At 44.4% G+C, this 27,531-nt stretch overlaps 2 protein-coding genes across 6 annotated transcripts in view; one reads left to right on the plus strand and one right to left on the minus strand.

The window, feature by feature from the left end:
• The window catches only part of ALG9 (ALG9 alpha-1,2-mannosyltransferase), a 117,772-nt gene that overhangs the window by 85,265 nt on the left and 4,976 nt on the right, over nt 1-27,531 (plus strand). For all 4 annotated transcript variants that reach the window (XM_039496397.1, XM_039496398.1, XM_039496396.1 and 1 more), the window contains exon 15: nt 25,544-25,600. In XM_039496397.1, coding sequence (XP_039352331.1) covers nt 25,544-25,600 — 57 coding nt within the window. The remainder of the gene's footprint in view (nt 1-25,543; nt 25,601-27,531) is intronic.
• SIK2 (salt inducible kinase 2) overlaps nt 13,054-27,531 on the minus strand; it is a 108,265-nt gene continuing 93,787 nt past the window's right edge. For both annotated transcript variants that reach the window (XM_039496390.1, XM_039496389.1), the window contains 6 exons: nt 23,190-23,418; nt 21,850-22,134; nt 21,512-21,675; nt 20,193-20,306; nt 19,125-19,216; nt 13,054-17,124 (listed from right to left, as the gene is read on the minus strand). In XM_039496390.1, coding sequence (XP_039352324.1) covers nt 16,539-17,124; nt 19,125-19,216; nt 20,193-20,306; nt 21,512-21,675; nt 21,850-22,134; nt 23,190-23,418 — 1,470 coding nt within the window. In that variant the 3' untranslated portion in view covers nt 13,054-16,538. The remainder of the gene's footprint in view (nt 17,125-19,124; nt 19,217-20,192; nt 20,307-21,511; nt 21,676-21,849; nt 22,135-23,189; nt 23,419-27,531) is intronic.

Here is a 27,531-nt window from a genome sequence, read left to right on the forward strand (position 1 = left end):
ACCCCAGATTTGAATGGGCCGGGGTTAGACTTGCCGGGGCCCAGAGCCCCACTGCCTGGTGCCGAAGCGGAAGCCCGAGGGCTTCAGCCTGGGTGGTGGGGCACAGGCTACAGGCCCCCTGCCAGGGGACTTGGGCTTTGGCCCCCACACATTGGGTAGTGGGACTCGGGGGACTAGGGATGGGTCAGGCTTTGGTCCCACTCCTGGGGTCATGTAATAATTTTTGATGTCAGAAGGGGGTCATGGTGCAATGAAGTTTGAGAACCCCCGATTCAGACTATTGCATTAGCCTGCAGAAGCCTGTTGCACTTGGCCTCTGAAGTATTCCAGATGACTGTATTAAAGCAAACACAACTGGTCCTATCAGCAGTATAACACAGCGGCTATCTGTTTTCCTATGTGGATACTTAAACAGCTCTACCCACCCCATTATATAAGCACCTGTTGGAAAGTTAAATTAGTTCTGTGCCTGACTAATCCTCCCTGGGATCTCTGGTGCTGACTGAGCATTGATTGCTCTGGGCTGGACTGCATTGTACCCCCCACCCCAGAAGTGTCCGCTAGTTTCCAGTGGGAGCTGAGTTCTAGACAGGTTCCTGCTGGGGGAAGGAAGCAGGGAGAGGCTCTGGGGTGGAGTTCCAATCCCGTGGGCCAGGGAGCTGTAAGGGGGGTCAGGGGCTGGAGCTGAGGGTTAATCTTATGGGACAGGCGGGGGGGTGCAGGGAGAGGCACTGGGGCTGCCCCCCAGGCACCACGGTGTCATATGGCCATATAGCCAAGTGCCTCCATGTTCTCCGAGCACTTGTGCAAGTGGAGGTGAGAGCTTGGCCTGGGGAGACATCTTCAGGACGGGGAGTTTAGCAGGTGAAACACGTCGTAGATGTGCATGCATGCAGGAGGTGCAAAATAGTGCTGCCCATGGGACAGAGAGCAGATGTGGCTAGTCGATCTTCCTTGGGTTTGCCTGCCTGAGGACTGCAGGAGACACTGAGAAGGTGCTTTGTGGACCAAAGGATTTTATAACCTGCTGATGGGCTGCATGGGGGCCTCGCGGGTGCCCTCAGTGTCTCGCTGGGTAGATGCATTGGCCAGGAGGTAAGGGCTGGACCTTTTGGCAAGGGAGAGTTGGGTTTGTGCGGATCTGTAACTCATGTGTGCTGCGTGAATTTGCATCATTCTTGGACAGGGTGATTCATTGCTGCTGTGGGAAATATCCTGCCCCTGTCCCATGTGAGAAGGCAGCCTGCCTCCTGCACGCAGGCCATTCTCTTGAGCTAGGCAGCAGCCCGTGGCATGTGTAGGGGGCACGTCACAGCAAACCCAGCACATGGCCATGCCGATAATGCCAACATAGGGCTCAGCAATAACTCGGAGCAGTGCTGCAGCAGTGCTGTTTTGTATTTACTACACTCATGTGCCAGGCACCTGACAGAACATAGAAAAACCACGTCCCTGCCTCCAGGAGCTTCCAGTCTGTTGTAACACTTCACTCTCTGTTGCCTCATACTCAAAACCCAGTAATCCAGTGTTCTAGTACCATCACCCTGAAGCCACCAGAATAGGGTGGAAGTTGTGGTTTTTTTGCAGATGATTTGATTTCAGGGGTGAGGATCCTGCCACCCAGGGATGGATTGGAAGGAAAGCCACTAAATATAGTAGCATAACTGGGTAAGGTGAAATGAGTACATTTGTTCTCTTTATGCCTTTGTGATCCAATAGGTGTGAGCCATTCAGACAGCCTTCAGAGTCTACAGGAGGGCTCTGACTTGTAAATTAGTTTTTTCCCCTCCAAAGATCTTGCTAGAAACAATGGAGGCCATGCAGTACAAAGAGCACTATAAAAAGGTTTCCAGGCATTGATGTTCATTTTTTTCCCCACCTTCTGATTTTTTCCATGCTTACTTTTAGACAATTTACAGTTAATTCTGTAGGAGCAAAAATCAGTTTAATGGTTTCCAAGAAATTGTATAGAAATCAGCCCCTTTAAAGCTGCTATTCCTGGGGATGAGCTCCCAGGGACTTTCTATCAGTCACACCTGTGCCCTTGCCTACTTATTTCGAGCAGCACAAAAAAAGTAAACGTGTAGGGTATTTTTGCATTATTCAAAGAGTCTCAAATTCATGCTTTGGTGCTGAGGTTTTACCTGCCGTAAGCTGAAAGCCTGCCGTTTCAACCTACGTTTCTATTCTTTTTAGAGGGGGTGTGTTTTGCTCAAAATCATGACAATAAAACAAATAGGAAGCGAGTCACCAAGGCTCTCAGAACTTGAGAAGTGCTCACATAAGAGGCAAACTGATCTCTTCTGGTTTAGAAGCCTGCTGTGTGTGTTCTGCCAGTGTTCTTAGAAAGCTAATGTTTGCCAAAATTCCTGTCTCCGCTATACAAACGGCTGCTTAGATTCCGTCATCCTTTTGGTGCAGGGAGCATCTTGCAAGCCAGCCTGTCGTCATTCCTCCACAGTTAGCAAACATTCCCCTGGGAAACTGACCCATGTATAAAATTTGCAAAGTGATGGTGCTGAATTAGACTGCTGGCTGCTAATCAAAAATGTGATTCTATTAAATACATGTTACTAAAACAAGGTGAAGAGCTTTGGCTGCTGGGACGTTCTTGGAGGCAGAGGATGAAAAGTGCTCGGGTTAGACCAGAAATGTAAATAGTCCAAGTGACGTGATTGTGAAGAGAGCTCAGGGTCTTTGTTTGTTGGAGAAGTTTGTCATAATGTTGACTATTTAGCAACCTGAGGCATTAGGAAAAAATTGTTCTGCCCACTGGATCCCTTGGCTGGCTTTGATTACTTGCCCTTGTTAATTAGAGGTTTGTTGGGAATCTTGCTTGGCTGCTTGGCGTTTCCCCTCTCAGGCAGCGTTCTAAGCAGAAGGGCAAAACCCTCCTGTCCCTTTGAGTCTCCTTAGGATCTCTCTAACTTTAGCTCCTTCGAGGTATAATCCCAGCCAGGGTTCTCCTCAGGTGGGCCACCTTTTAACACAGGAAGTGACTCCGGGACCATCTCCTGTCACATGAGCACAGCCCACCTGATAGGAGACTGTGCTGAAGCTGTGTAGCTCTCTAGCCATCCTCTTGCTGCACAGGTATGAATTAAACCGACCTCGTCCCTCCCTCCACGGGAAGCTCAGCATAATAATCCCTATTTTACGGCACAGTGAGGGGAAGTGTCTGAGCCACGATCATACAGTGAGTCATTGGGCAGAGTTTGGGAGAGAACCCAGAAGTCCTGACTCCCACTCCTCTCCCAGAGCATCCAGCCTACCCCTGCTGACTCTCTTGTGAGCTAATAGAACCCGGGAGTCCTGGCTCCCGGTCCCCTACTCTCACCACTAGCCAACGCTTCCCTCTAAAGGAATGTTTCTAAGGAGGTGGTACCCTTTCCCCAGAGGCTTGCAAGGCATTGACTGTCTCTGCAGCCACACATGGACTGATCACTGTTCACTGTTCTCAGAGACCCCCTGTTGTCCCCCGTCCCCCCCACTGCTCGTTAGAGTGTCTGCAGGGGGGAGTCCTGGGCAGGGCAGCCGGGTGGGGTTACAGGGAGCCTGTTTCTTGAATTGCAAAGTAACCGTTGCATGATTTTATCAAAACACTGTTCCCTTGACAACAGCTGATGTCAGCCTTGTACTTGCAAGGAGCCAGCAGCTGTGCGCCCCCCACCCAGAGCTGGGGCCAGAGCTGGGGAAAGCAAGAGCAATACAAACAGCCCGGTTTATCGGCTCCTGCTGGGGCTGGGTGAGGTTCTGCCCCACTCTTTGACGGAAGGGCACAAGAAAGCAGCAAGAGGCTGGTGGGTGCTGCCTGAGCACAGAGGGGGCAATGCAGGAGGCTGTTCTCTACCCACTGGCTGTAAGACTTCCCTCTGAACCATCCCCTCCCCTTGTGCAGCTCTAGGGAGAGGTGGGTCCCCTCTCCCTTTTAGCCCTCCCCTCCCCCAGGTTAGAAGGACGGTTTGTCTGGTTCCCACCCGTAGTCCCTGGGACCAGAGGTTTGAACTCCAGGCTGGGTCAATCTTCGCAGGAGGATAGATGAAGTCCCTTGCGGTTATTGGCCTTGAGTCTGTCATCAGAGGAGACCGTATAAACAAACGAAGGGTCTGTCTGCCCTGTGCCCCGAGACACCAGACACATCCTCTGGCTGTGGAACAGGCTGTATCCGGGGGCCTGGTGGAAAAGCACAGAGTGGAGCCTGGCTTTAGCATGAGAGGGGCGATTGTGTGGGTGCACTGAGGCTGAAAGGAGTGCGGGAGAGAGTCAGGGCTGACGGTCACCAGGGTACAATTTACTGTTGTGAGTTCAGTTTGTGCTCCCAGAAGGGTTTGCTACAGGTGTGTTTTTATCAACCTCAAAAGAAAGAGGTGCCCTGGATCGTTTCCCCTGATGCTCAAAGGCCAGTGCCACCCTAATCTTCTCAGCATTACCGGAGGTTCAGGGACGTGCAGTGCCATTTGTATGGCTCTCTGGTGTGGTATCTTCTGCAGCCTTTGGGGTTGGGGGTGCACACAGCCCTGCACAGACAGCCGTGCTTCTTGTTGAGCCTCTCGCGTATGGAAGTGATCTCTGGGCCCTAGCATGACTGCCCCAAGCCCTGGGAAGCCCCAGCAGCTATCCTGCCTGGCCCTGGCCTGGGGTGCAGCTCCTGGCTCCTCCTCCAGACGGAAGCTGTTAAGGGAGTTGGAAAGGGTTAAAACCTTCACGTTCTTCCCTCCTTTCTGTGCTAAATTACCTTAAACTCTCTGCAAGTGGTGACTGCTCAGACAGATGTGTTGACATGGCAACAGGCAGCTCCAAGGAAACGCTCATCAAGTCGGGAGCCAGAGGCTGCGGTGCAATCATGACAAGGCACCTTGAGCAGGCAGAGAGGCTGCCGCTGCCCTGTCTGTGCCCTACATTGCGGCAGGGCTTTGAGTAGTGAGAATAATTTATACATCTCTCTAACGAGCTATAATGCAGTTGCAGTAACGTGAATGGCACAGATGGAGCCAGGGCCTTAATTTGCTGCATTACTAATGTCACCCTGTTCCTGCCCCAAGGAACTATTCCCAAGGAGCAGGGCTAAAGTCACATTCCCTGGTTGGCCATTAAGTCAGGGCCTTGCCCTCTTCACACCAGATGGACCAACATAGCACATCGGTGTGCAACAAGCATGAAGCCAGATGCCCTGGGGGTTAGGAATAGGGGTGGAGCATTTGTGCAGATCCATCCCAACTGCCTGGATCACAGTCTCAGAGAGTCAGGGGGCTGGTTCCTGCATACCCCCAGAACCTCCCCTAATACAATGAGGCTGTTGGCTCGAGCAACAGCATGGTCTAGTGGATGGGGTACTGGGAGCCCCTCAATTCTATTCCCAACTCTTAAGCAAGTCATGTCCTCTCTCTGCCTCTGTTTACCCTCCCACTCTGTCTTGTCTATCTAAACTTGAAGATCTGCAGGTCAGGGACTCTCTCCCTTGCTGCTACTGTAATACATACAGTAATAAGCCCTGAGCCTCCGCAGAGGGGTGCATGGCATGTTTCCTCCCCAGACTCTAAACTGGAGAATTTTGCCACCTTTGCTATTTCAAGAACAAAAAGTTATTTGCAGGACAGAAGCAGCAGGCACTTTCCTACTTGTATTTGACATCTGTCCCTAATAAGCCAGTGTAATGCTAACAGATTGTCAGCAGGCAGGAGTGAACCTGGGACCTCTGAAGCTTAGTTTATGAGCTTCATGCTGCATGAGCTGAAAGCCACATCTCTTAGCCAAGGCTGTAGTCAACTCCTTAATCTCTAGTTGGGCTAGGTGCGACTAAAGGGGGACAGAGTGCCACAAGAAGCAGGCTGGGTTACAGCAGCACTGAACTCCCTCCAAGCCCTGTATAGATCTTGGGCTGGTTAATTCAAGCCAATAGGGCAGCATTATTAGCTCTCTTTGATAAAGGACTGAACTGACATGGCCATTGCTGCAGTTAGAGTTGCTCTGGGCAGTGGGATTTGAGTTCTAGTATGCCTGGCTCCTAGACCCCTGCTCAGTCCCTTGGACCATACCACTACAGTACCCTGGAGCCCCGGGATCCCTTTTACAGACATACTGGGTCCATCAGGGAAGAGGGCACCATGCCCTAAGAAATCCAGGAAAGGATTTATGTGGTGCCAGTCTCAGAACCCTGTCTGTTCAGCACCACTTCATGGCATGCAGCACATCATTCCACCTCACACAGCAATGGGAAAATAAGATTGGTCAGGCAGACACAGCCAGTCACTGGGATGAGAACAGGCTGTCCTGGAACCAAGAAAGCAGCTGCTCAATTAGCCCTGACGAGGCTGAATCATCGCTCTGTGCCACAGGTCTCTGCTGCAGGGTTCAGATGTTGCTCTGTTTTGCTCTTTTGGCAGCTGCACACTGGGGTGCATGGTTAGCGGTGTAGGACTGCTGGTTTTCCCATGCTGACCTACCCTTCTCCCCACCCTCAGTTGTAGAGTAAACCACACCATTTTACTGGAGCTTTGCCACTTCCAAAGCATATTTTCTGTATAAGCAGACACCTGGGCTTCCCAGAACTCTTTGCTGCAAGATGTGTTCAGCTGGGCGCTGTTGAAAGGCTAATACAGACTCAGGTGGTTTCAATGTATGGTATTATTTACCCTATTGACGTCAATGGTAGCATATTCTTAGCTTTCCTTCTCCATGGCAGCCTCTAGATACAAGCAGTGAAGCATTTACTAGCTACCTAAATGGGACTAACCTTTTCAGAACTCAGCATATAATTCTCAGATAAGTAAATGTCCATTTTTGATTATTTTGGGAACAAACCTCCCATTAGTCTTTCACAATGTGCCTCATTTTGCTCCTTCACAAACCAACACCATATGGATTCTTATCAAAACACTGAGGTCTTTATTTGCTGTTAAATCAATTCAACAGGGACTGTTACATAAAACCATATTATGACATTTTCTTTACACAAAATTGCCCCATTAAATTACATTTTGGTACAAAGATTTCTTACTCAACCACCATATTTAAATAGCTTTCTAACTAAGTGACAGCAATACAGGAAACAAATTCTTCACGTTAGGGGTATTATGTTGACTCGTCTTGCTCAAGATGCACAGAAAACTCAAAAATTGGGAGACACCCACATATCAGAATAAACATAAGATCTGCTACAGGAATTGCTGGCTTTCCTGAATAGTTTTCCACAGAGCAAGCTCCTCCCAGAACTAAAGGAAACTGTCTGTATCCTATATGGTGCAATTTCATTGTCTCTTTATTGCAGACGAGGCTCCAGTTGGGCCTGCCACGTTCTTTGAGGCGATTGTCACAAGCTCCAGAATCTCAACTTTCATTTAAAAATAAATAAATAAAAGGGCAGGGAGTGTCCAGCTCCAGCTGTTTTGGTTAGAAAAAAAGCCTTGAAGATGTGACCCGAGAAAGGCAGAGCGAGGCCCACGTCGTGCAGATCTGCACAATGGACTGTGAGTGGCCCCCTCATGTTGGTGCAGTGAGTGTGTGGTGCATGGGCAGTATCGCCACATTTCTCTCTTCGCACTCTGACCTTTGGAAACAGTAGGCCAGAGGGGAGGAGCAGAGCCAATCCCACAGAGTCCAGCGGACACCCCCCCTTCAACCAGCTGCAGCATGCTCTTGTGGGTGTGTGCCAAGACTGCAGTCTACCAGGCTCCAGCTATTGCTGCTTCTCCCTTTGCTGGATGCTGCCTGCAGACATCCCTGCTTTGGTTACACTCGGTTCACACTTTTCTGCACAACCAGGAGGGCTAGAAACACACAGGTATATTTAAGGAGAGTTTGGATTCTGATGTCATTGCATGACAGAGAAGAGCCCCCAGGCTCAAGTCTGTGCCTTAATCCTGCCCTGCCCAAGGACATAGCTGAACCCCTATGAGTGGGAGCCACGCCTGGCAGGGCATGCATGATTATATTCTGCCCCTCTGCATAGTCTACTGAGTGGTACCTCTAAGAGCAGAGCTTGGGCAAGTATCACTACTCTGTCTCCCCACCAGCTTGAGCCCTGACTGTAGCCTGACAAGGTACAGGTGAACCATCTTCCCCTCTCCCTGTGCCCTGAGATTTGAGAGTTCACCAGCTTGTCTGCTGTTCTACAAATAGCCTTGCCTTTGTTTGATTAAACACGGCCCTACATAAAGTACATGGAGGCACTCAGCAGAACTGTGCAGTACTAATTTCATCCAGCCGCACCACTAATACAGCTGAGGGGGAAAGAGGACACAGATTAAAGTTTTTGGAACATGCTTGTGCCACCTTGTTCATTTGGGGTTTTGGCTTGAAGGTGCTGCTACAGCCACTGGTGTATTTTTTGACCGTAACATGATGGGAGGGAGGCACTCTTCATCAGTTTGGGCTAATGTTCTCAGCAAGGACTGAAGTTACTAATGAATAGCAGCAGCTGCAGCATCACAATTTTAGCTTGCCTATGCTATACCATGTGCTGCTGCTCTGCTGAGCACTCTGCTTCCCCTGGGCACACAGAGGGGACAGGCTTTTGCCAGAAAGTTTTTGCAAAGCTGTTGCTGAGCAGGTTTTTATTTCTCCCTTTGCAAAAATGCAAGGAGTTTGCCCTTTGGGGCTGTCGAGGTCACTAGTTAGTCCCTGAGGGCTCTTTGCCTTGACTTTCCCACTGGTGGTTCATTCAGTTCTGTCTTCCCCATGACTTCCCTGCTACTCCCCCAACCACAACCACCTGTCTGTTCTCTCCCGCCACTTCACTGTATTCCTGATAAGGGCTCTAGGGGGAAGCATTTCCCAAGCTTATCTTGAATAGCTTCAGGATTCAACTGCTTGGGAACTGTCTAGTCACAGGGAAAACTGGCAGTTTTGAGGTGGTGAATGACAGGGACTGAATGGAGGCTCAGAGTCAGTCAGTTTGATTTAGGGTGAGACCAATTAGTTGGTCAAATTAGATTATAAAAACCCAATCAGCAAAACTGACACCCTCCCCTCTGCAGCCTGTGCACATAGGGTGGTGATAGTCATGTGTTAAACTGCATGGTTTGTGCACCTGTCCCAGCCTCAGTGGCACGCTGCTCAGTTAGCAATGGGCTAGGGGCTTAATGAAAAAGTGCCACAGGCCTGAGGCCCAAGATGGAAACAACTCTGCATTACAGCAGTGACAGATTTAAAATCTACACCTTGACCTAAAGCTGCAGTTTATACCACTGAAAGGGGAGAGCTTGGCCTCCTATCTAGTGGGACCCACAGCCCTTGTGTCTAGCCCTGGAATGTTCTGAGACTGATGGAAAAGTTGTCTGGAAAAGCTATATTAGGCCATTGTTGAAGTGTTGTGAATGTTACTCGGGCCTCTGATTTGCATCATGATAACTAAGGCACCTGCTCTAGAGAGGAGCTGGTTCCTGTGTGGTGTATTGGCACACATGATGGTTTGGGGATAGTCTCACATGACTTAGTCATTCTAGCTGCCTCCATCTCAGCCCCATTAACCCATCATACACCACCTCATGCTGTGTGTACTGTTTACAGCTGTGAATGTAAGAGGGCTGGGGGGAGGAGGCTTCAGAGTGTAGCCACCCCCTGCCACACACCAGTGAATGAGGGGTTGAAGGCATCACCACATTTTTTTTTTAAGGATGAGTATTTACAAATAGGAATACATTAAAGAGGGACTGTGAAAAGTAAATCTGAGAATTTCTGTTGCAAAATATGTCTTGTCTAGGGAACTAAGCTGTCCATAACCAGACCTTCATTTTCCTGTAGCCTGATTTGCTCTGCAACAGTGGCAAACAGCACCTCTGAGCCTGCATTTAACCAGATTTTGGTGCTTTCACATTGGGTGAGGTGTTGGGTTTGAAAGAGACTGAAGCAAGAGCTGGTTTTGGGGATGCAGCCGTCAGGTCTATACTGCCAGTGTATCAAGGACTATCTTGTGTGGGATAAATGTTTACCAAAAACCAGCCATCGCTCTCTTCACTGTTCTAACCACTGCCTTGTAATTTCTATCAGTAGGACCACCACAAGGTTATCTAGCAGCTAGCTATAGCAATTATAAACTTCACAATCCAGTGTGCACCCATACTTAGCTATGGAACTCTGTTCCTTGTGATCACACCACAAGCAAGAGAATCAGAGCCCTGTTACACCTGTGCACCAGCCATTGCAGCTAATGCCACAACACAGGTGCACCTGTTCAGCCCTTAGAGAAGCAGTCAGTTCTGAGTGTGGAGAGACTTTCCCAGGTTAGTTTGTGCTCCCCTAGTAATTCTTCCTCAATGTACCTAGGACTTTAATAGCCCCAACAGGGCTCTTACAAAATATGATGCTAAATCTAGCTAAGGTTTGTATGAGAATCTCTCTGTGATTGTAGGAGAATTATAGTTTATCTGCTGCTATCTTAGCCTAGTAGGTCTCAACATTTTCCCTTTTATGACCCTCCTTCTAGCCAGCTGGAATCCAAAACAGACTTTTGTTCTATCTAGGACTATAGGAAGGCAAGTTAGGCACAGCTCTCTAGTTGAGAACCCATGATTAAAGCCCAGCAGATACAAAACTTGTATCCACAGCTGAGGGGCAAACATGGTCCATGGGTATCTGCAGATTTGCAAGGCTCTACCTATGATGTTGTTTGTATATTTTCCCTACCTTAGACTTTCTCTCTAGGAAGAGCCATTCCTCTGAGTCTTTTGTTTTCTATAGAGCTTTCCTTGTTTGAGTATTTTAATTTCCTCTTATTATGTAGCTTTTCTTAAGTTTTCAGTGGGCTGCCATGATTCATTTTTATAGTCCCCGCCCCTATCAGGGTGAACCCATGTGATGTCCAGGTGTATCCTATAAAAGCAGCAACATTTGACCTTTCTCAGCCCTAGTGAGTTGATTCTAGCTACACTGGGGAAAAAAAGCTTCTCTTGAGATTAACCCAACTGTGAGGCAAGGTAAAGTTTTAAGAAAACCTTTCTAGATTAATTATAGTAAGCTATAGTTCTCCCTGTCACACACAAGATTAGAGGAAAAGGTTCAGAGAAAGTAATAAGCAGGATCCAAACAAAACTCCATATTTATTTCTTAGTGTCTTCTCTTCACTTTTAGAAAGAAAAAGAATGGCTGTCCCAGCCACACTCTCCAACTTCAGTTAAATCAAACTTATTTTGTGAGAAAAAAAATGAGTATGGATTTTAATTTAATACACAACTTTAGACAGAACAGCTGGATACTGCTTCTGGTTTTGCAAACAGAGCCCAGGAATTGTTTGATTGGCTCCTTTTGCCATTAGCTGTTAACTTGTGGCTTTTGGCTGTATTTCTTTTAATGACTGTAAGTGACTATAGTGCTGGTGAAAGATGTGAGAGTAATACTCCTGCAGGGTGCAGGTACAGTCAGGGCACCTGAAACTCTCTACTACAAGGGGAGAAATTGTCCTTTGCACCCTGACTCCTCCAAATTGGGTTAAGAAATGCAGACTCACTGTAATTCCCCAAATAAGTGCAGGTTACAACTGAGCTAATCTGGACTTGACAGGTCAATGCATGCTTTTGTGCTGATTTAACTATATTGGCTTAGAACAGTTAAATCTGCAGCCTCTTTGAGTGGGTGTTATCCTGATAAGGGTGTAGTTTATATAATTTACTCTTAAAATGTAGTTCATTTCCATAAATATATAACCACCTTTTATACCAATATCATCTCTTCCTTGCTAGAAGACTTCATGGCTTTAACTATCTGTTTCTAAACCTATATAGGTAATAGGTACAGCCTTCCAGGAAAACAACTCCTGAGCCCATTTTCAATCACCCTAACCACTATTTCCCTTACCGATAATAACTGTTGAGTTGAGGTAGGCAGAGTTTTCCAACCAGAAAGCTTTCTGGCAAAAAAAAAAGGGTGGGGGGTTCCTAAGTTTTTTCCCCACAGGAAAATGTCATTTGATAATTTTTTGCAATGAAAGTTAACTTTGGAGCTTTAGTTCTTCCACTCTCCTCTCCTCTTGTGCCACCAAATGCAAAAGAATGAATGGGGTTGAATGGTTTTATTTCTCCCTCTGCTTTGACTTTTCTAAATGTTTTCAACTTTGGAAGATTGGCAAAGCTAAAGGGTTTCGTTTTTCCTTTTGCCACTTCCAATCTGTTGATTTTTCTAAAGTTGAGGAGGTTTTAAAGAGTGAAGAAATGAAAATATGCCCCTGGACACTACTCCTTTAATTGTGTTCAGTGGAAAAAGGGGGAAAACAATTCTGAAATTCTGAAAATTCACAATTTTGCAAAACAAGACTTGTTCTAGTGTTCTGCAAAACAGAAATAACTTCTAATTTTGATATGAAATTGTTTTTCCTCTTCAATCTGCTTTAACATTGAATCCTTTTCCTGATCAAAACCAAATGACTCTTCTTTTACAATGGGTTTGAGAGGGGAGTGGTTCAGCAGGTGAACTGTGACAGTTAGATTCTATCAATGTTAATAGCAAACATCTATGGCCACACCCAATCTCTTCTTGTGCTCAACACTAAGAAAGAGGTTTTTTAAATCAGGGAAGTATAGGAACTAGCATTATGTAACCTACACTAAACTGCTGCTTTCAAGTCATTAGAATTTGTTGGTCAGTGTTCCCTGAACAGCTTAGGACTTACCTATGCTTTTAGTCTTCTGTTCTAAGAAACGGGTTTTGAAGAACTACTTTCCTTATTCAGTTATTTGTGTAGTCTGTTGGTGATCCAGATGCATTAAGCAAACATTGCCTGTGCTGTGAATGGGTGATACTGAGATCAGGGCCATGCTAAATGGGTTGCATGTAATATAGAAGTGGAGCTATTGTGTGAGGCTATTAATACATTTTCTTCCTTCACATTTGTCTTCGGAGATCATTTATATGAAATAAACGGAGTTGTGTTTTGTACCATCTTGAAAAAGACAGTCCAGAGAACCCAACACTGGTAATAGAAACATGCTTATTTTTCATTATTTGTATCTTGGTGTCTCAGCTGCAGCCTGCCATTAGAATGACTTAACGGTAATGCTACCATGGTGCTTGCTAAGCTTATAGTGTAGAACAACTTTTGATTCCATTTTAGCTCACTAAAGATTTAAAAATGAAATGTACATACTCTTTATTTTGTATTAATACACTGTAATTGCTTTACAGAGTCCAGGATACTAGTTGCATGTAATTACTACAGATGCACTTGCCCAACTGGAGCTCACAAAACTAGTGCATTTATCCCAAAGCAAAGACTAAACCCTCTAACTCTTTAAAAAAATACATTAAAGAACGTACCACACACACATATTGCACTTTTCTCCATATGAAATTTTTACCCCATATACATCTCACCAAAGTCTCTTCAAAGGAACCTGTAATACAACATACTAAAGGTAATACTTAACTATACAGTAGTATACACAATCCTCTAATGTTAGGCACAACAGACTTGAACAAAAGCAGCCACTTCAAAGTAGCATGAATACAACGAGTGGTGCCCACAAAATAGTCTAGTGTGGCATTAGAAATGTTTTAGTCTAAAGAAAATGACATGAAATGTTAAACAGGCTGTTAGTTGAGGGAGATCTAAGCTACTTCATGTTCATAACATTCAAAACTCTTTAGCTCCCTAGATACCTGCATTCCAAAACTCAGCAGTTTAAATTAGTTGGGACCCTCTGGTAAAGAAATCACTAAAATGACTGCGATCAAACCACAACAATAATTCTGCTCTCTGTGCCCCTGAATCCTGCTCCATGTCAGCCGACTACGTATGGGGTGGTAGGGTTTGTTGTGGAAATAGTTAAGAAAAGGGGCAGGCCATGTTTTGTAACAACTCCCTGTGCAGAACTGGGCTTCTGAATTGATTGTTCATGCTATGGAGACACCTCCATATCCATCATTTGCTTCTCCCTCACGCAGCTCTCTGGGTATTCAGCTTGGCCTTGTATGTGCACAAATGTTTGCTTAATATTTTAGGTGGCCTCTTGCTGCGTGTGGTCACCTGCCCTGGTGAGATGCGTAGACTCCACTGGGCTGGCCCTTTGTTCCCCTGCAGTGTTGTTGCCAGTTGCTTGCTCTCTACAAGTTACTTAAGACCTAGGGGCTGTGTGAAGATTTTTACCCCTTCACACAGGCATGTCCATGGATGAGGATGGGATGCCAGTATAAAGATTTCTATGCAGATGGCATTAAGTCGCCTTAAAAGAGTCTTTAGGTCGGTGGTTCTCAAGGTCAGGAGCCCATGTTACAACAGCAAAGCATTGGTGGACCTCTTTGCCATCTAGCCATAAAGAAGGGGGTAGGTGGGCACAACCTTTAAGCTGGGATTCCATGCTTTAGCTTACATGGGATTTCAAACTGCCCCCCAGCAATGGCTTTGGAATCAAGGTGTAGTCAATACAAAGCCTTGATTGAACAAATCTGACTGCACAACAAGTGGATTAGTGACCAATATTACACAATGTGCTGTATAAACACCACAGGTCAGTCAGATTTTAGCATGCTAGGAAATAAGGCAATTGCTGGCAGCAGTGCTGAACTTTTTCCTGTTTAAAGATGACTAATATATAGTCACTAGATTTTTTTTCTTTGCCATGTAAATACTGTATTATTGCTCTGTGTGCTGACTGCTTATTCCTCTGAAGGGGAAAAATGGTTCTGCAGTCTGATCTTTGATAACTCTGTTTATGACATGACAGTTGGTCAGAAAATCTGATTATAAACTGACTGGGCTTTTCTCAGTGTATCAGGAATTCTCTCTTCTGCTACCACCAATTCAGTCCAATGCCTTGGTGCTTTATACAGTGACTGTAGAACTTGCCTGTGGGTCAGTGTAAAGTGATTTGGTGGGGTTGGGAACTTGCAACAAAACTTTGGTTTGAGAGCAAAGTCTCAGGCGCAAGGTTGGTGACTGTGTAGTGATAGATACAGATGGAGCTATTAGTATATTTAGCCTCTTTCCTCACTTTGAACTTAATGAAAAGGGAAAACCTTCCAGACATCAAAAGGTGTTTTTCATAAGCAGTACCTGCTTCTCTGCTGTTCTTTGTGCTTTAAAGAACTTGCATTGTGCTTAGTGTGTTCATCTGCTCACAAAGGGCTAAACACTGGAGACAACCCACATTACAGTGATTACCCCTGTCCTTTCTATGGATCCAAAGCCCAGCCTCTGTCTGGCATTTTGTGAACTGCAAGGGTTTGGGGACTCAAGTGCTTGCTCAAAGTGAGTATCTGTTGAAATGGTTAATATAGCAATAGTTCTTGACACTAAATATTGCTGTAATACTTTTAACATTTCACATATAGATGAGCAATCAAAACACTAAAGAAGTTGCATTGTATTCCACATGGTGGAACACATGCTCTGAAGTGACTTTGGCTTTAGCATGGATATAAATGGGGTATTGTCTACTTTCTTCAGGAAAAAAAGCATATAATCTGATAAAGAACCCAAAAAGGCACAGCACTATCACTTCACATGGGGTTTTTAAGCTCATTTTGTTTTGTCCTTAAGTTCTAAAACCTAAATTGTCCAAATATACAAAGCTTAATAAACCACCAGCAACGCATACTGTAAATTCAAAATAGTTATTTTTAAAAAGCGACAGAGGACAGATGTATCCTCTCCAGTGACCACAGCTGCTCCAAGACAGAGGCCTCCACAAGAGGCTGTCCGCACAAAGGGCTGATTTCTAATGCTACCCTGGCTGACCTTTTTGACAATGTCATTTGCTGCAGTTGCAGACCTCCTCTTGGTACTTTCACATCTCTGTTCACTGATCCTTTACCTTTGCAGTATTCTCTACCCCATTCAGAGGCCTCTAAAAACACTGCAGTGCCCCATATCAGACCTAGCTCTCTTTTGACTAGGTCAGTGTATCATTTTGTCAAAGTTCCACAAACTTCCCATGATGGGCAGTTAGAAGTTTTTTGGCAAGTTTGGGGAAATGCTGTTGCTAGCAGGAGGATGTGGAGTCTGTTGGAGAAACACCTGGTGTCCTCTGAGACTTACTGTGGACTAATTCAACATCAGTAGCTTAGAACCAACATTTCAATGCCAAAGTGCAACTTTCCTTTAAATCCACCATGCACTAAAGTTTCATGAGTTCTTGATTTGCCTTCAGGTTACCCAAGTCTGAGTTCCAATGAAAAATATATTGCTTTTATTGCCAAGAAGTACAATGTATCACTCATTCAATCTCCTTTCTTTTGCAGATCTTTAGCAGGTTTCATCTGGTACTGGATGGATGCTAGCAGAGTATCCAGTCTTTGGAAGGGACCCTTTTCTTTCTTTAAAACTACATCTGTAATCTCCTTCACAGCAAACTGGTTCGTCTGACCAAATTGCACTATCCATCTCCAGCCCCTGCCACGGGGTTTGTGGCATAGCACTGACAGGATGAACCAATGGCGATGTAGCTTTTAGCCATCCCTGGCTAGTACCAGTCAGGTGGCTTTTACATCCCTCAGTAGGTCAAGGGTTGGAAAATAAGCCATGAATTTTAGGGTTGGAACAAAAATGAAAATTCAGATGCTTTTCCTTCACTTCACCTGTCTTCCATTCTTAAGTGAACATTGCAGGGTGGCTAATTCACCAAGACATAGCCACTATGTTGTGGGTCAACAGTCTCCATCATTTCACAATCAAAAAGTCCTGGCAACTCTGAAAGGGCTAAAGCCTCATAGTTGGACTGAGATTCATGAGGTGCTGAGCTCCTCTGGTTGTCTGGTGATGCTACATTGCTTTGCTGGGCTGGGTTCATGGAATACTGGCACTGGTTTGGGTAGTCTGGCTCAGAAGAGGTGACCACTGGCAATTCACAAGTCTGATAGGAATATTGTAAGGGCGGCGGCGGTGGTGGCTGCTGTTGCACATGAATCTGCAATGGCAGCCCAGGTGAGCTGTGGATCTGTGATGGTGGCAATGACTCCAGCTGCAGTTTCTGATACTGGCTAAGGAAAGGGTCATATTGCATTTGTTCTGAGGAAGGCTCCATTACAGGGCTCAAGGGCTGTGCCAGGCTGAACTGTGTTGGCAGCTGCTGCTGCTGCTCCTCGCCTGGAAGTGGCAGTTGACTTGATCTTGGGTATGAGCTTTCGGCTATTTGCATCTGGTTAAAATAAGCCTGCAGCTGGGACTGCTTTTGGAGGAAGAGTCTCTTCTGATGCAGCCTGAATCAAGGACATCAACAGGAATTATTTTCAGTCTTTGAAATATTAATACTTAGTGAGATTTGTCTGCTAATCACTCTAACAGCAAGGGCAGAGGAGAGTGGTGAAACGTACATTGGGTTCCTTTGAGAAAGCCAATCCCTAAACTGCTAGTTGGGTTTCATTTACAATTGAACCTTGTTAATTGTCACTTTTCTAATCTGCACACTCAACAGGTCTCTCCCTGCTTCTTAGCAAAGGTGCAATAGCAGAGACAATGCAGTAAGGTCTCTCATGGCTAACGTTACAGGACATATTCTAGTAGACTATGAAGTATTCTAAACTATTAAAACTAGACTATGCTTGGCAAATAAATGAACCTTATGCACTATGCAATGCAGCAGGAATAATTTATTGAAAAGCCACACTTCACCCCCACAAAAATGCTGAGGGTGCTTGATCATAAATTCTCATTAACTAATCAACATTCCAACTTCAAACAAAATTGTAGATAGGAAAGGAGGTACAAGACTGTTCCCAGCTCACCTAGTTTAGGTAGTTTACATTTCCTTACACACAACCATCTTTTCTTTAAGACATGAAAAAGCACATGAAGTTGCTTTGGTCAGCAAGATAACGTTCTGGATGGTTGTCAGCCTTCGCCCTCAAGCAAGAGTCAGTGTTACCCCTCAATTCTACAGCCACTCTTGATGCTCACTCCAGATATAAAGGGACAACAACAAGAAAGCAAGTGAAGATTTCAAGTCCCTCTACCAGTGTTTGTGGATTACAGACACGTGGATATGTCTCACTACATCAATTCCCTGCCATTGCAGGGGCCTTGGACATTGGTGCACCTTCGTCCTGCCTGTTCTCTGCCTCCGGCACTCACGAGTTGAGTCTCCTGAGTGCTGTCTAATTCTGGCTGTAAGGCCAGACCCCTTCTGACCTTCAACTCTGTGGCTCTTTCACACAGAAACCAGAGCCAGTTTTTAGCTGACTATTATACAGGCCTTTGTTACACCCTTGCTCTTCTTGCTTTTGTATCAGTTTTCTCTAACTGCTGTTAAGCCTAGCAATTTAAATACACAGAGAAAACAGTGAAACCGGTTACAAAAAGGGAAAAAAAGAGGGGGGAAGAGACAAAGATCTCTTCCAATCTAAACTCTGTTGCTGTAGACATGACAACAAGTAAGACAGTTTTAGAGAAGACTCATTTTTAATTGATTGTCCCTTCTGATGTCTGTAAAAACCTGGCTTACAGGAATTCATCATGTTCTTTGTGGTAAAATAATCTGATCATGGAAAAAAGGCAGGAAATACCCAAATGACTGCAGGGATTCTGAGACACCACATCATTCATGTTCTGAGTTACCATAAATACTGCAATACCTGGTACAGAAACTTTCACTGGAAACCGTGAGTACAGAAGTACAGGCACACTGCCCCCAACTCACAGAACCTCTGCACAGTAAAGAAAGCTAAGGACACACCACTATCTGCTGAAACAAACTTTTATGGTCCTTTATTATCACTGCAGTAGTCAGGCAGTGGTGGCTGCTGAGACTCAGCTCCCTGTCAGTCTCGCTCTCCTCCACTGCACAGAGGAAGTAAACAGGGCTACACCATAGGGCTGGACTCAGGAGGGTAGCAGAAGGCTGCTCCCTGTGAGTATCACCCCACCACCACCCTGCTCCTCCCTGGACAGAGCCCCGGCTGACCTTGCCGGCCCATCAGATTGGCCTCATAAGCAAAAAATTCTCAGATCCTGAAAAGCCAAAATTTGGGTGAAATTGGCAAAACCTGAAGGGCCTTAGTACTGTGATCATAGAGATTTTTAGATGAGTTTGCCTGTCCCAAGAATGTCTCTCTTCTCCTATTACTCCTGGGAGGAAGTTGCATGCAAATTACTCATCTACACAGATTGTGAACCATAAGAACGGCCGTACTGGGTCAGACCAAAGGTCCATCTAGCTCAGTATCCTGTCTTCTGACAGTGGCCAATGCCAGGTGCTTCTCACCTGTGCTCTTGTAACTGCTGTTCCAGGCTTCGGGGCAGTTCTTTGCAGTACAGCTGGCAGGTATTCTGGGCTTTTGACAGCAGGCTGGGTTTCTGCAACAGTACCAAAAAATGATGGATTTAAAATGTGAAATGAAATGCACTGTTTTAAATGGATGAGAGTCCAGGAGAGACTGAACTGTCCCATAAAGTCTCAGTTGGGGAAGTACTTGTTTATCCTAACACAACGTGAGGGTTTTTAAGAGATTGGGGGCAGCATTTTCAAGAGTGGATGTGCAAGTTTTTGGATGTCCAACTTTAACCTATCTAGCATCAGCACCACCAGTTACTGGTAGTGCCTAGAGGCCCCAGTCAGGGATCAGGATCCTATTGTGCTAGGCACATGTAAGTAAAAGGTAGTATTTGCCCCAAACAGCTTTCAGACTAAGTAATCACTCTCAGCTATAACTGAAGCTAGTGGTAGCTGGAGGTACTCTGCATTCTGAAAAACCAAGCCCAATGTCACTCAAGTTGGATATCCAAAATAATCTGAACCACTCAGAGCTCAAGCACACTTGAAAATGTTGGTCTGTTTCTACATTAGAGATATGATTATGTACTAACTGGTAGCTGTAATTGATTTCAAACGTTCTCGGAGGTTAGACTTCTGTGGGAATTTTTAGTATACAAGCTGGAAGAATCTGCAGAGTTTGTGTTCTTAAAAGAAAACCAGTAAAAATAAAAAGAAATGTTACTCTGAGATGAAAAAGGACTGAGGCTCCTCAGATAACTCCCCAAACCAGATCTTGGTACATTTCCTTTAAAGGAATGCAACCGCGAGGCGCTACCAAGAACTGTCACTGAACTCTTGTTACTCTCATTTGCCTCTAATTAGCACATAAGTAACTGGCTAAGAAAGTGGAAAACCAGAAGCAGTAGCTTCAGCAACCAAAGGAGCCCCTATTAGACAAGGTGTAACTTGAATTTGTTGTTTTACTAGTTATCCACCATTTTTCTCATTGAAAATAACTGGTTACATTGGTGTGTACTATCAATGGCTGGCTTGACATTGTGGAGGAAGGCACCATACCTGCAGTCTGTGTTGCAAGTACTGTGTTTCTAAGCTCTGCCGTCTGGATAATAACTGTGGATGCATGCCATTAGGGAAGGCAGATACAGTCTCCTGCTGCTGAGAAGCTTCCTCCTGGGAAGAGAAGGTAAGAGCACAGTTTAATTCCTCCAGACAGAAGCTACATTTTCTGCTTAAACCCTTTAGGGAGCTGCTTACACAGATCTCCATAGTTGCAGTGACTGAGGCTCTAGTGCCACTTGATCTGCAGGGCTCACTGCTCATTTAGGATTGTTTAGAATTTAAATATGATTGTTTAGAATTTTCCTCTATGCCACATAATAGAAAAGGCACACAATTGACTAACCTGGAGAAATACAAGGTATTTTCTGACTCATCTGCTCTCAGATTCCAGTGGCACCAGGACAAAGTGATCCTGACCCTGTGAATGTCTGCCTCTTTTCAGAGTTTTAAAACCAAAGACAAAAGGCTTTTGATATGAATTTTAAAAAGAGCTACACACACAGTGGGTGTCTCCAACAGGCACGATAGCTGCTTATGTGGCTGGAGAGAGAACAGTTCATTGGTTAGCACCACAACTGAGCTTGGACATGTCACACTTAATGACACATTCTTCCAAATGGATTGTGACTTTCTGGTTTCCAGAGAATGAGGAATGGCATCTAAATCTCATAGCAAATTGTGAGAAAGAACCAGGATTATCAGTGCTTCAAAGTTAGTCTCTAGAACATTTTGCAAGGAGTACAAGAGGTTCTATTGACCATCCATGCTGATTATTCCCCTGAGGAGGTGGGCCCAATGAGAAAAGATAGAAAGCACTTATTTACATTTGCTGCCTCCTGTTTTATTACAAACAGGCAAATAAAGGAAAATGGAAGCAACTAGCTGGACTTTTGTTTGGCAAAAGAAGGCCAAAGCTGACCAAGTGATGTACCACCAACCACCTTTAAAATGACAGGCGGAGGTCAGTTCTGTTACAGCACAGTAACTCCACTGTGGCAGAACAGAATGTAGTTCTATATGCATCTAAAACACAGGTCCTCTAGACAAACTAACAATCTGTTAGATCTGAAGAGCCCAGAATACCATCTCACTGGTTCCACAAGTCTGGCAAACACCAACTCACAGGAGCTCAGTACCTGCTTTACCCTCCACTATGCAAGTGAGGGGGAGAGGAGCAAATTTAAGTTCTAAATTAATGTCTCTTCTAGGTCTCCCAGTGCATCTCCTCTCCTCTTTATCTGTCTCTTCGAGGAAGGGGCTTGTTTCTGCCCGTGGCTTGTACTGCACCAAACACATTATCAGTGCTTAACACACACCTGAGGGGGGCTGTTTACGAGATTCTGCAAGTGGGGAACAGTTGATGTTAGGTTGGGCTCTTCTTCTGATCCCATCTGTTCATATAGCAGCTGGACTTTATTCAGCTCCAGGATTCCTTTGGTTCGTGCCAGATTCTGAAGGTGCTGTCTAAATGCTACAATTCCTGGACAAAAGTCAAAGAGAACAATATCAGCAAAGCTATTGCTATTCAGTCAGCACAGCCAGCTGAACCCTGGCAGGGCCCAGCTGAGCCATATTTCGCCACTAAAGCTTGGGTTAAAGCACACATGGTACTACATTTGTGTGTAACTTCTCATGACAACAGTGAAACAGTTACCTTGTGTGAGGGATGTGTCAGATGCCCTGCGCCCCTCTCGGAAACTGACGGGGGAGCGGTTGTGGGCCTCTCGTTTCTGGGAGGTCAGTGCCTGCATGGCTGGATTGGCAGGTCTCAGGCCTATGAAAGGGGGTGTCATTCTGGGTGCTGACTGGTTGGCCAGCACCATTTCTTTCAGTGTAGGAGTGTCCTCCAGGAAGTTAAGATCCCTCTGAAAAGATCCCATATCATATTCTGAATCAATGCTGCCCAAAGATGGATTCTCATCCAAGGAGTAGACTTTCCCTGTGAGAAATAAGTACCAGATTAAATGAAAAGTGCAGTAATTTAGCAAAGCAAAGCACCACAGGTTCGAGCCATTTCTGCCAGCACTGTCTCCAGTGACTGGCATGGAGGAAGGAAGTGTAAGAAAAACATAAGCTTTATAAACACACTAATACATCCAGCACTGCAATGGGGTCACACCCCTGGTTTTAATACTAAGTTGAAGGATAAAATAAGTTAAATGGCTTGCGAGCAAGGATACACTGCTCCCAAAGCGCTTTTCAAACAATCACTTCATTCACCACTGGGGTGAAACACAGAAGCCATTTACAGTGGACAGGTACATTACACAACTATTGGAGACAGGAAGATGTGCATTCCACATCCAAATGAAACTGCAGTAGGAATTCAGGGAGGCAGAATAGAATTACCCAAACTGGAACCTAGCAGGGTTAGTGGGAACCAACACTTGCAGAAGTGTGATGGAATCTTGAATGGTTAGATGTGGTTATGAACTTGGCTCTATAATTGCTAAAAGACAACAGCTGAGGGCTTTAGCCTTGCACTAAGACCTCTGAATACTGACTCTGGTAGAATGCCATTAAGTCACCAATCTTGTTTCCTTCACCACATTAGTTTTCTTGAAGAATTTCCCATTCAAGTACTGTCTAGATTCTGTTCAACTTGGGAGAGCTGACAAGATCATAGCCCAACTGGGCATTGCTGCATCCCCACATTGGCATTGGGCTGCCAGAGAAACTAGTGTTTCTTTCTAGGCACAAACATCACCTGGAAATTAAATATGTTGGGATTGTTAATTATGCCAAAAGTGTAACTCATTTAAATTGTGTGCCACCCTCTACCCTTTCTACATTGCCATTCGATTGGATACAGTGGTGCTTGCATAGGCCAGCTGTGAATTTGCTCCTCTGTCTTCATATCTGCCTCAAATTAACTATCAAGAAAAGCAGCTTTTTATTTATTAAGACACAAACCAAGCTAGTGTTCATCCAGCATGTAACAAGCGGGGCTCTTGGAGCCTTAAACTTCTGCAGAGACCTCTACAATTTATGTACCTGTGCCTGGCATCATGACAAGCTGGTTGGTCACTTCCGCCAGAGTGTGACGTCTTTTCCCACAGCGGGTTGCTTGGAGGGCTGCAAATGCCTGCGCGGGATCGTCTTCTGATTCGCCTTCTGTCTCTATCCCCTCATCAATAGAGGTTTCCATCATGCTAGTAGGCAGCGACTGGCATCCTTTCCTAATCACCATAGTGGGCAAGGGATCGAGCAAGCAGCCGTTTACCTAAATGCCACAGGGAAATGAAGAGACAGCATTCAATTACTAGCATAGAGGCTCCTTGAAGAGTAAAATCTCTACTCTATATTGTGGGACACAGACTGAGACTGACTCAAGGCAGCTTGGATATTCAGTGTCATCTGCGAACTCCTCTGATTCAAATCATAGACCAGTTCAGAGTTGCAAAGTGAGGTTCCAGAAGAGTGGAATCACTGGCCACCTTATTTTTAGTTAACTTGAGAGATTCCAACAGTAAGTCTTAGTTTCCATAACACTTATACTTGTCAGTGTCTCATAAAATCTGCTTCAGGCTTAGCCACAAAATATTTACATTTATGAAATGTTAATTTTGTTCTCTTCAGTCTGTCCGTTGTTTAATTGAGTCTGGTAAACAAGCATTGGTAAGATCAAGTTTGCCCTATTTAATTTCTGCACTGTCTGTAAAACGGCCAAACAATAAGTGTATTTCACAAAGGATCAGCAAACATGTCCTTCCTTGGTTCATGCTTAGAACTAACTGGTCATTTGCATTAAAGCTCCATTCCTCCTGTCTTGTGTCTGCTCAGTCCAGCTGATATGAGGGTGTCTGGGACTTGAAAGGGAAAATGAACATCATCAGTTTGTTCAGATAATTTTACATTTTGATTCCTTAATAGTGAATTGGACAAAGATGGAGCCTGTGTTCATACCATACTATGGCCAGTACTTCATGCAGTATTAAAAATACTTCTGTCTCTAAAGTACCCTAGAAGCCATAAGCAGCTTCCTTTTGTAAGACTGGCCTGGGCTGCTACTTTTTTCTTCTGCCAAGATCAGGGTGGATAAAAATCATTTTAAAAAAAGCCTCCATTTTATTTTAAATGGACTTTTTAAAAAATTTAAACGAAATAAATTTGTTTTTCAAAATAAGCCCACTTAATTTCACTTTTAATGTAACTTTATGACAACCTATGTTAAGGACTAAATTTACAATAATAAATTTAAAATAAAAAAAAATTCAACAGTTCATATTTGCTGCTGGAGTTTTAAAGAAAGTCAAACCACTAAACTGATGGAAGTCACTGGCTAAGCACCTGGAACCAGAGTTTGTTGAAGTGCTAAATTGGCTTTTGACAGTAAGTAGCTTCTTCTGCAGGTACATAGAGAATATTTTTTCATTTGTTTATTCAAGTAGTTCATGTTCAATTACCAGCTCGTTCAAAATTGAGAAACAGAGTTGAAAAAGCAAGGAAGTGTGTTCTCCTAATCTACGAATAAAAATGGAGAGTGAGGATGAGATCTATTAGAACTAAAAATCTTGATGGACATGGTGATCTGAAACATTTAGTTCAATTCATTAACTACAGACACTTCCTTTAACAAATCAGTATGTTTTAAATGCAATTTTGATACTTATTTTTTATGTAAGATTTTTAACTCAATGATTCTAAACTTTTCTGTGCACTTTTAAATTAATTCCAATATCCATACAAATACTACTTGGCACAAGTCATGAGTAAAAAATTAGATATCTAGTAAATAAGAAATGTCTTTTTCTAAGATAATAAAGTAGAATTAACATATTCAGGAAAGATTTGGAGAAAGTCCAGAGGTGAGTAACAAAAATGATTAAAGGTCTAGAAAACATGAGCTATGAGGAAAGACTGAAAAAATTGGGTTTGTTTAGTGTGGAAGAAGAGAAAACTGAGGGGGAACTTATCTTTTCAAATACATAAAAGATTGTTACAAGGAGGGGGGACAAAAATTGTTCTCCTTAACCACTGAGGATAGGACAAGAAGCAATGGGCTTAAATTGCAGCAAGGGAGGTTTGGGTTGGACATTAAGAAAAACTTCCCAACTGTCAGAGTAGTTAAGAACTGGAACAAATTGCCTAGAGAAGATGTGGAATCTCTTTCAGTGGAGGCTAGGGAATAGTTCAAGTGTAGTTCAGGAACCCATCCATGGTCTAGCTCAGTAGGGATGGTCTGGACAAAAGATGAAAGAATAAAGAGGCATCCTTGGGTTTGACATTTCATGGATATAATATTTCCTCATTCTTGGTTTAAGGTGGTTTTAGGAGAAAACTGAATCCTCTATTCCTGTCTAATACTGAACATTTAATATTATGTGTTTGCCTTTTATTATGTACAGTGCTGTGAATCTTCTCCAAACCCTTCAGAGGGAGCTTTCCAACCATGGGAGTCTGAGGTACTTAGCTCCTGAATTTTCCTCTTCTACATTTTCATTTCAAGTCCCTCCAACCAGATAATTACCTCCCTGCTCTTCACTAATCCCCAGACATTTAAGCAATTGCAATTTTACAAAATGGTGTAGTTCTCTACAGAGTTTAGTCTTATCAGATTAACTTCATAATTAGTTAACTGCTGAGCTGTTTGGGGTTGGGCCAATTGCCCACACATCTCTGTGGACTTTGCTTTCTCACTACCTAGTCTGGGAATGTAATGTCTATACCTGGATAAGGGTTAGAGTGGGGAGCACCCCATAAGCCAGATGATCACTAGACCTAGGAAAAGGGCAGGCATTCAGCTATGCCCAGATGGAGGATTCACAAAGCCTTCCAGATGAGAAATGACTGTCTGGTTGGCTAAAAGATCTGTATGTTTCTGAGAGTTACTTCATTTCCATGCTTTCTGGATGCATGGAAAGGAGACTTCAGCGTAAAACTGAAATTCTCTAGTTTATCCAGTCCTGCTTGGGTAGAAGCTGAGTCATGTTTTCAGGTGATAACCATGGACAGCTGGAGTTGTCTGTTCATCACCTCCACAGCTGCACAATGCTAAATGATAGATATTTCTGGGGATAAACTTAGAAGGGGAAGAATGCATTCAGGCTTTACTTAGAGTAAATTGGGATTCAATTTTATTCTGGACACTTCCAAATATCTTTTGCAATTTCATTCTTAAACTTCTCTGTTCTTAAACTCGAGTTTCCTGCATAACATTTCCAGCCTGTTTTAAAACCCACTTGAGCAAGGTTATTTCTGAATCTGTGGAATCCCTGTACTCTCCTTCACACCATTCCTGCAAGCCACCAAGTTGTAAGCACCTTCTTTCTGATCATGGACAAGGCAAGATGCCCTCTGAAGTCCATCTGTGCTGCTCCTTAGTCATTTAGGGGTCACTGGGTGATATGAGGTGCTCCTACTGACCCAAGGAATGAGAAGGACTATTTTCTGGCATGGCAGTGCATAGCATTAACTACAAGGGCCATCATCGCCAGACACTCTGATTTCATGGATTGCTTTTTTAAATACAGGGATCGCTAGTGTGTGTCTGCAGTCCTGACTGAAGAGTACAAGAAGGGGCTTTTGTATGCACTTCCTGCTGGTGCAATTTAATACTGAACTAATGTAATTGTGACAGTAACAGAACAGTTCAGTGGTCAATGAGATGCCAACACCACGTGGCAGAAGCATTGCTTCTGTTCAACAGGTAAAATTTAAATGTCCCCAACTATAGTCAGTATTATAATAATATGGGGAAAGTCATCCTAGTTGACTGAGTTTTCCTTGCAATGCTATAAACTTGAATGAAAGTATTGCATATGGTCCTGAGCTAAGCAGCATTAGCACAGTGCAGATGTTCCCACTACACACTGGAATTCAGTTGGCCATTCTGTAGAACTAGCATAACTTCCTAGTTATGAAACACAGGAGAAAAGCTAACAAATGAGCAATCTTTGTGTGCCTTCTCCCTGAATTTAACAGCTAGTAGCCGGGCCTCTGAGGAGTCAGATAGCAATGTCAAATGCAGGGATGCAACTGATTCCTGCCACTGTTTTTGCAGCTGTAGAGGATGCATGACAGATCAATCAGCCTCCTCTTCACAAGGGAGTGTGAAAACAGAAAAGCATTAGTGACACCTGAGGCCTTGCTCGAGGCATTGCTAACACAACCTCCAGCAGTTAAATCTGCACTGAAGGCAAAATGCTGGGCCCTACAGCCCTGTCTTAACAGGCAAACCGTGTGGCTTTCACTTGAGTTAGGTGACCAAAACTGAAAGGCTCTCAATGCTTATGTAAGATCCAGGCTAACAACCCTGAAAGCATGTTAGCTAGCTCCTTGTAACCTATGCTACCTCTCTAGCTACAACATGGCTGTGTACTTGGGGCGGTTCACC

This window comes from Mauremys reevesii, linkage group 12, assembly GCF_016161935.1.
Source record: "Mauremys reevesii isolate NIE-2019 linkage group 12, ASM1616193v1, whole genome shotgun sequence".
Classification (NCBI taxonomy): Eukaryota; Metazoa; Chordata; order Testudines; family Geoemydidae; genus Mauremys; species Mauremys reevesii.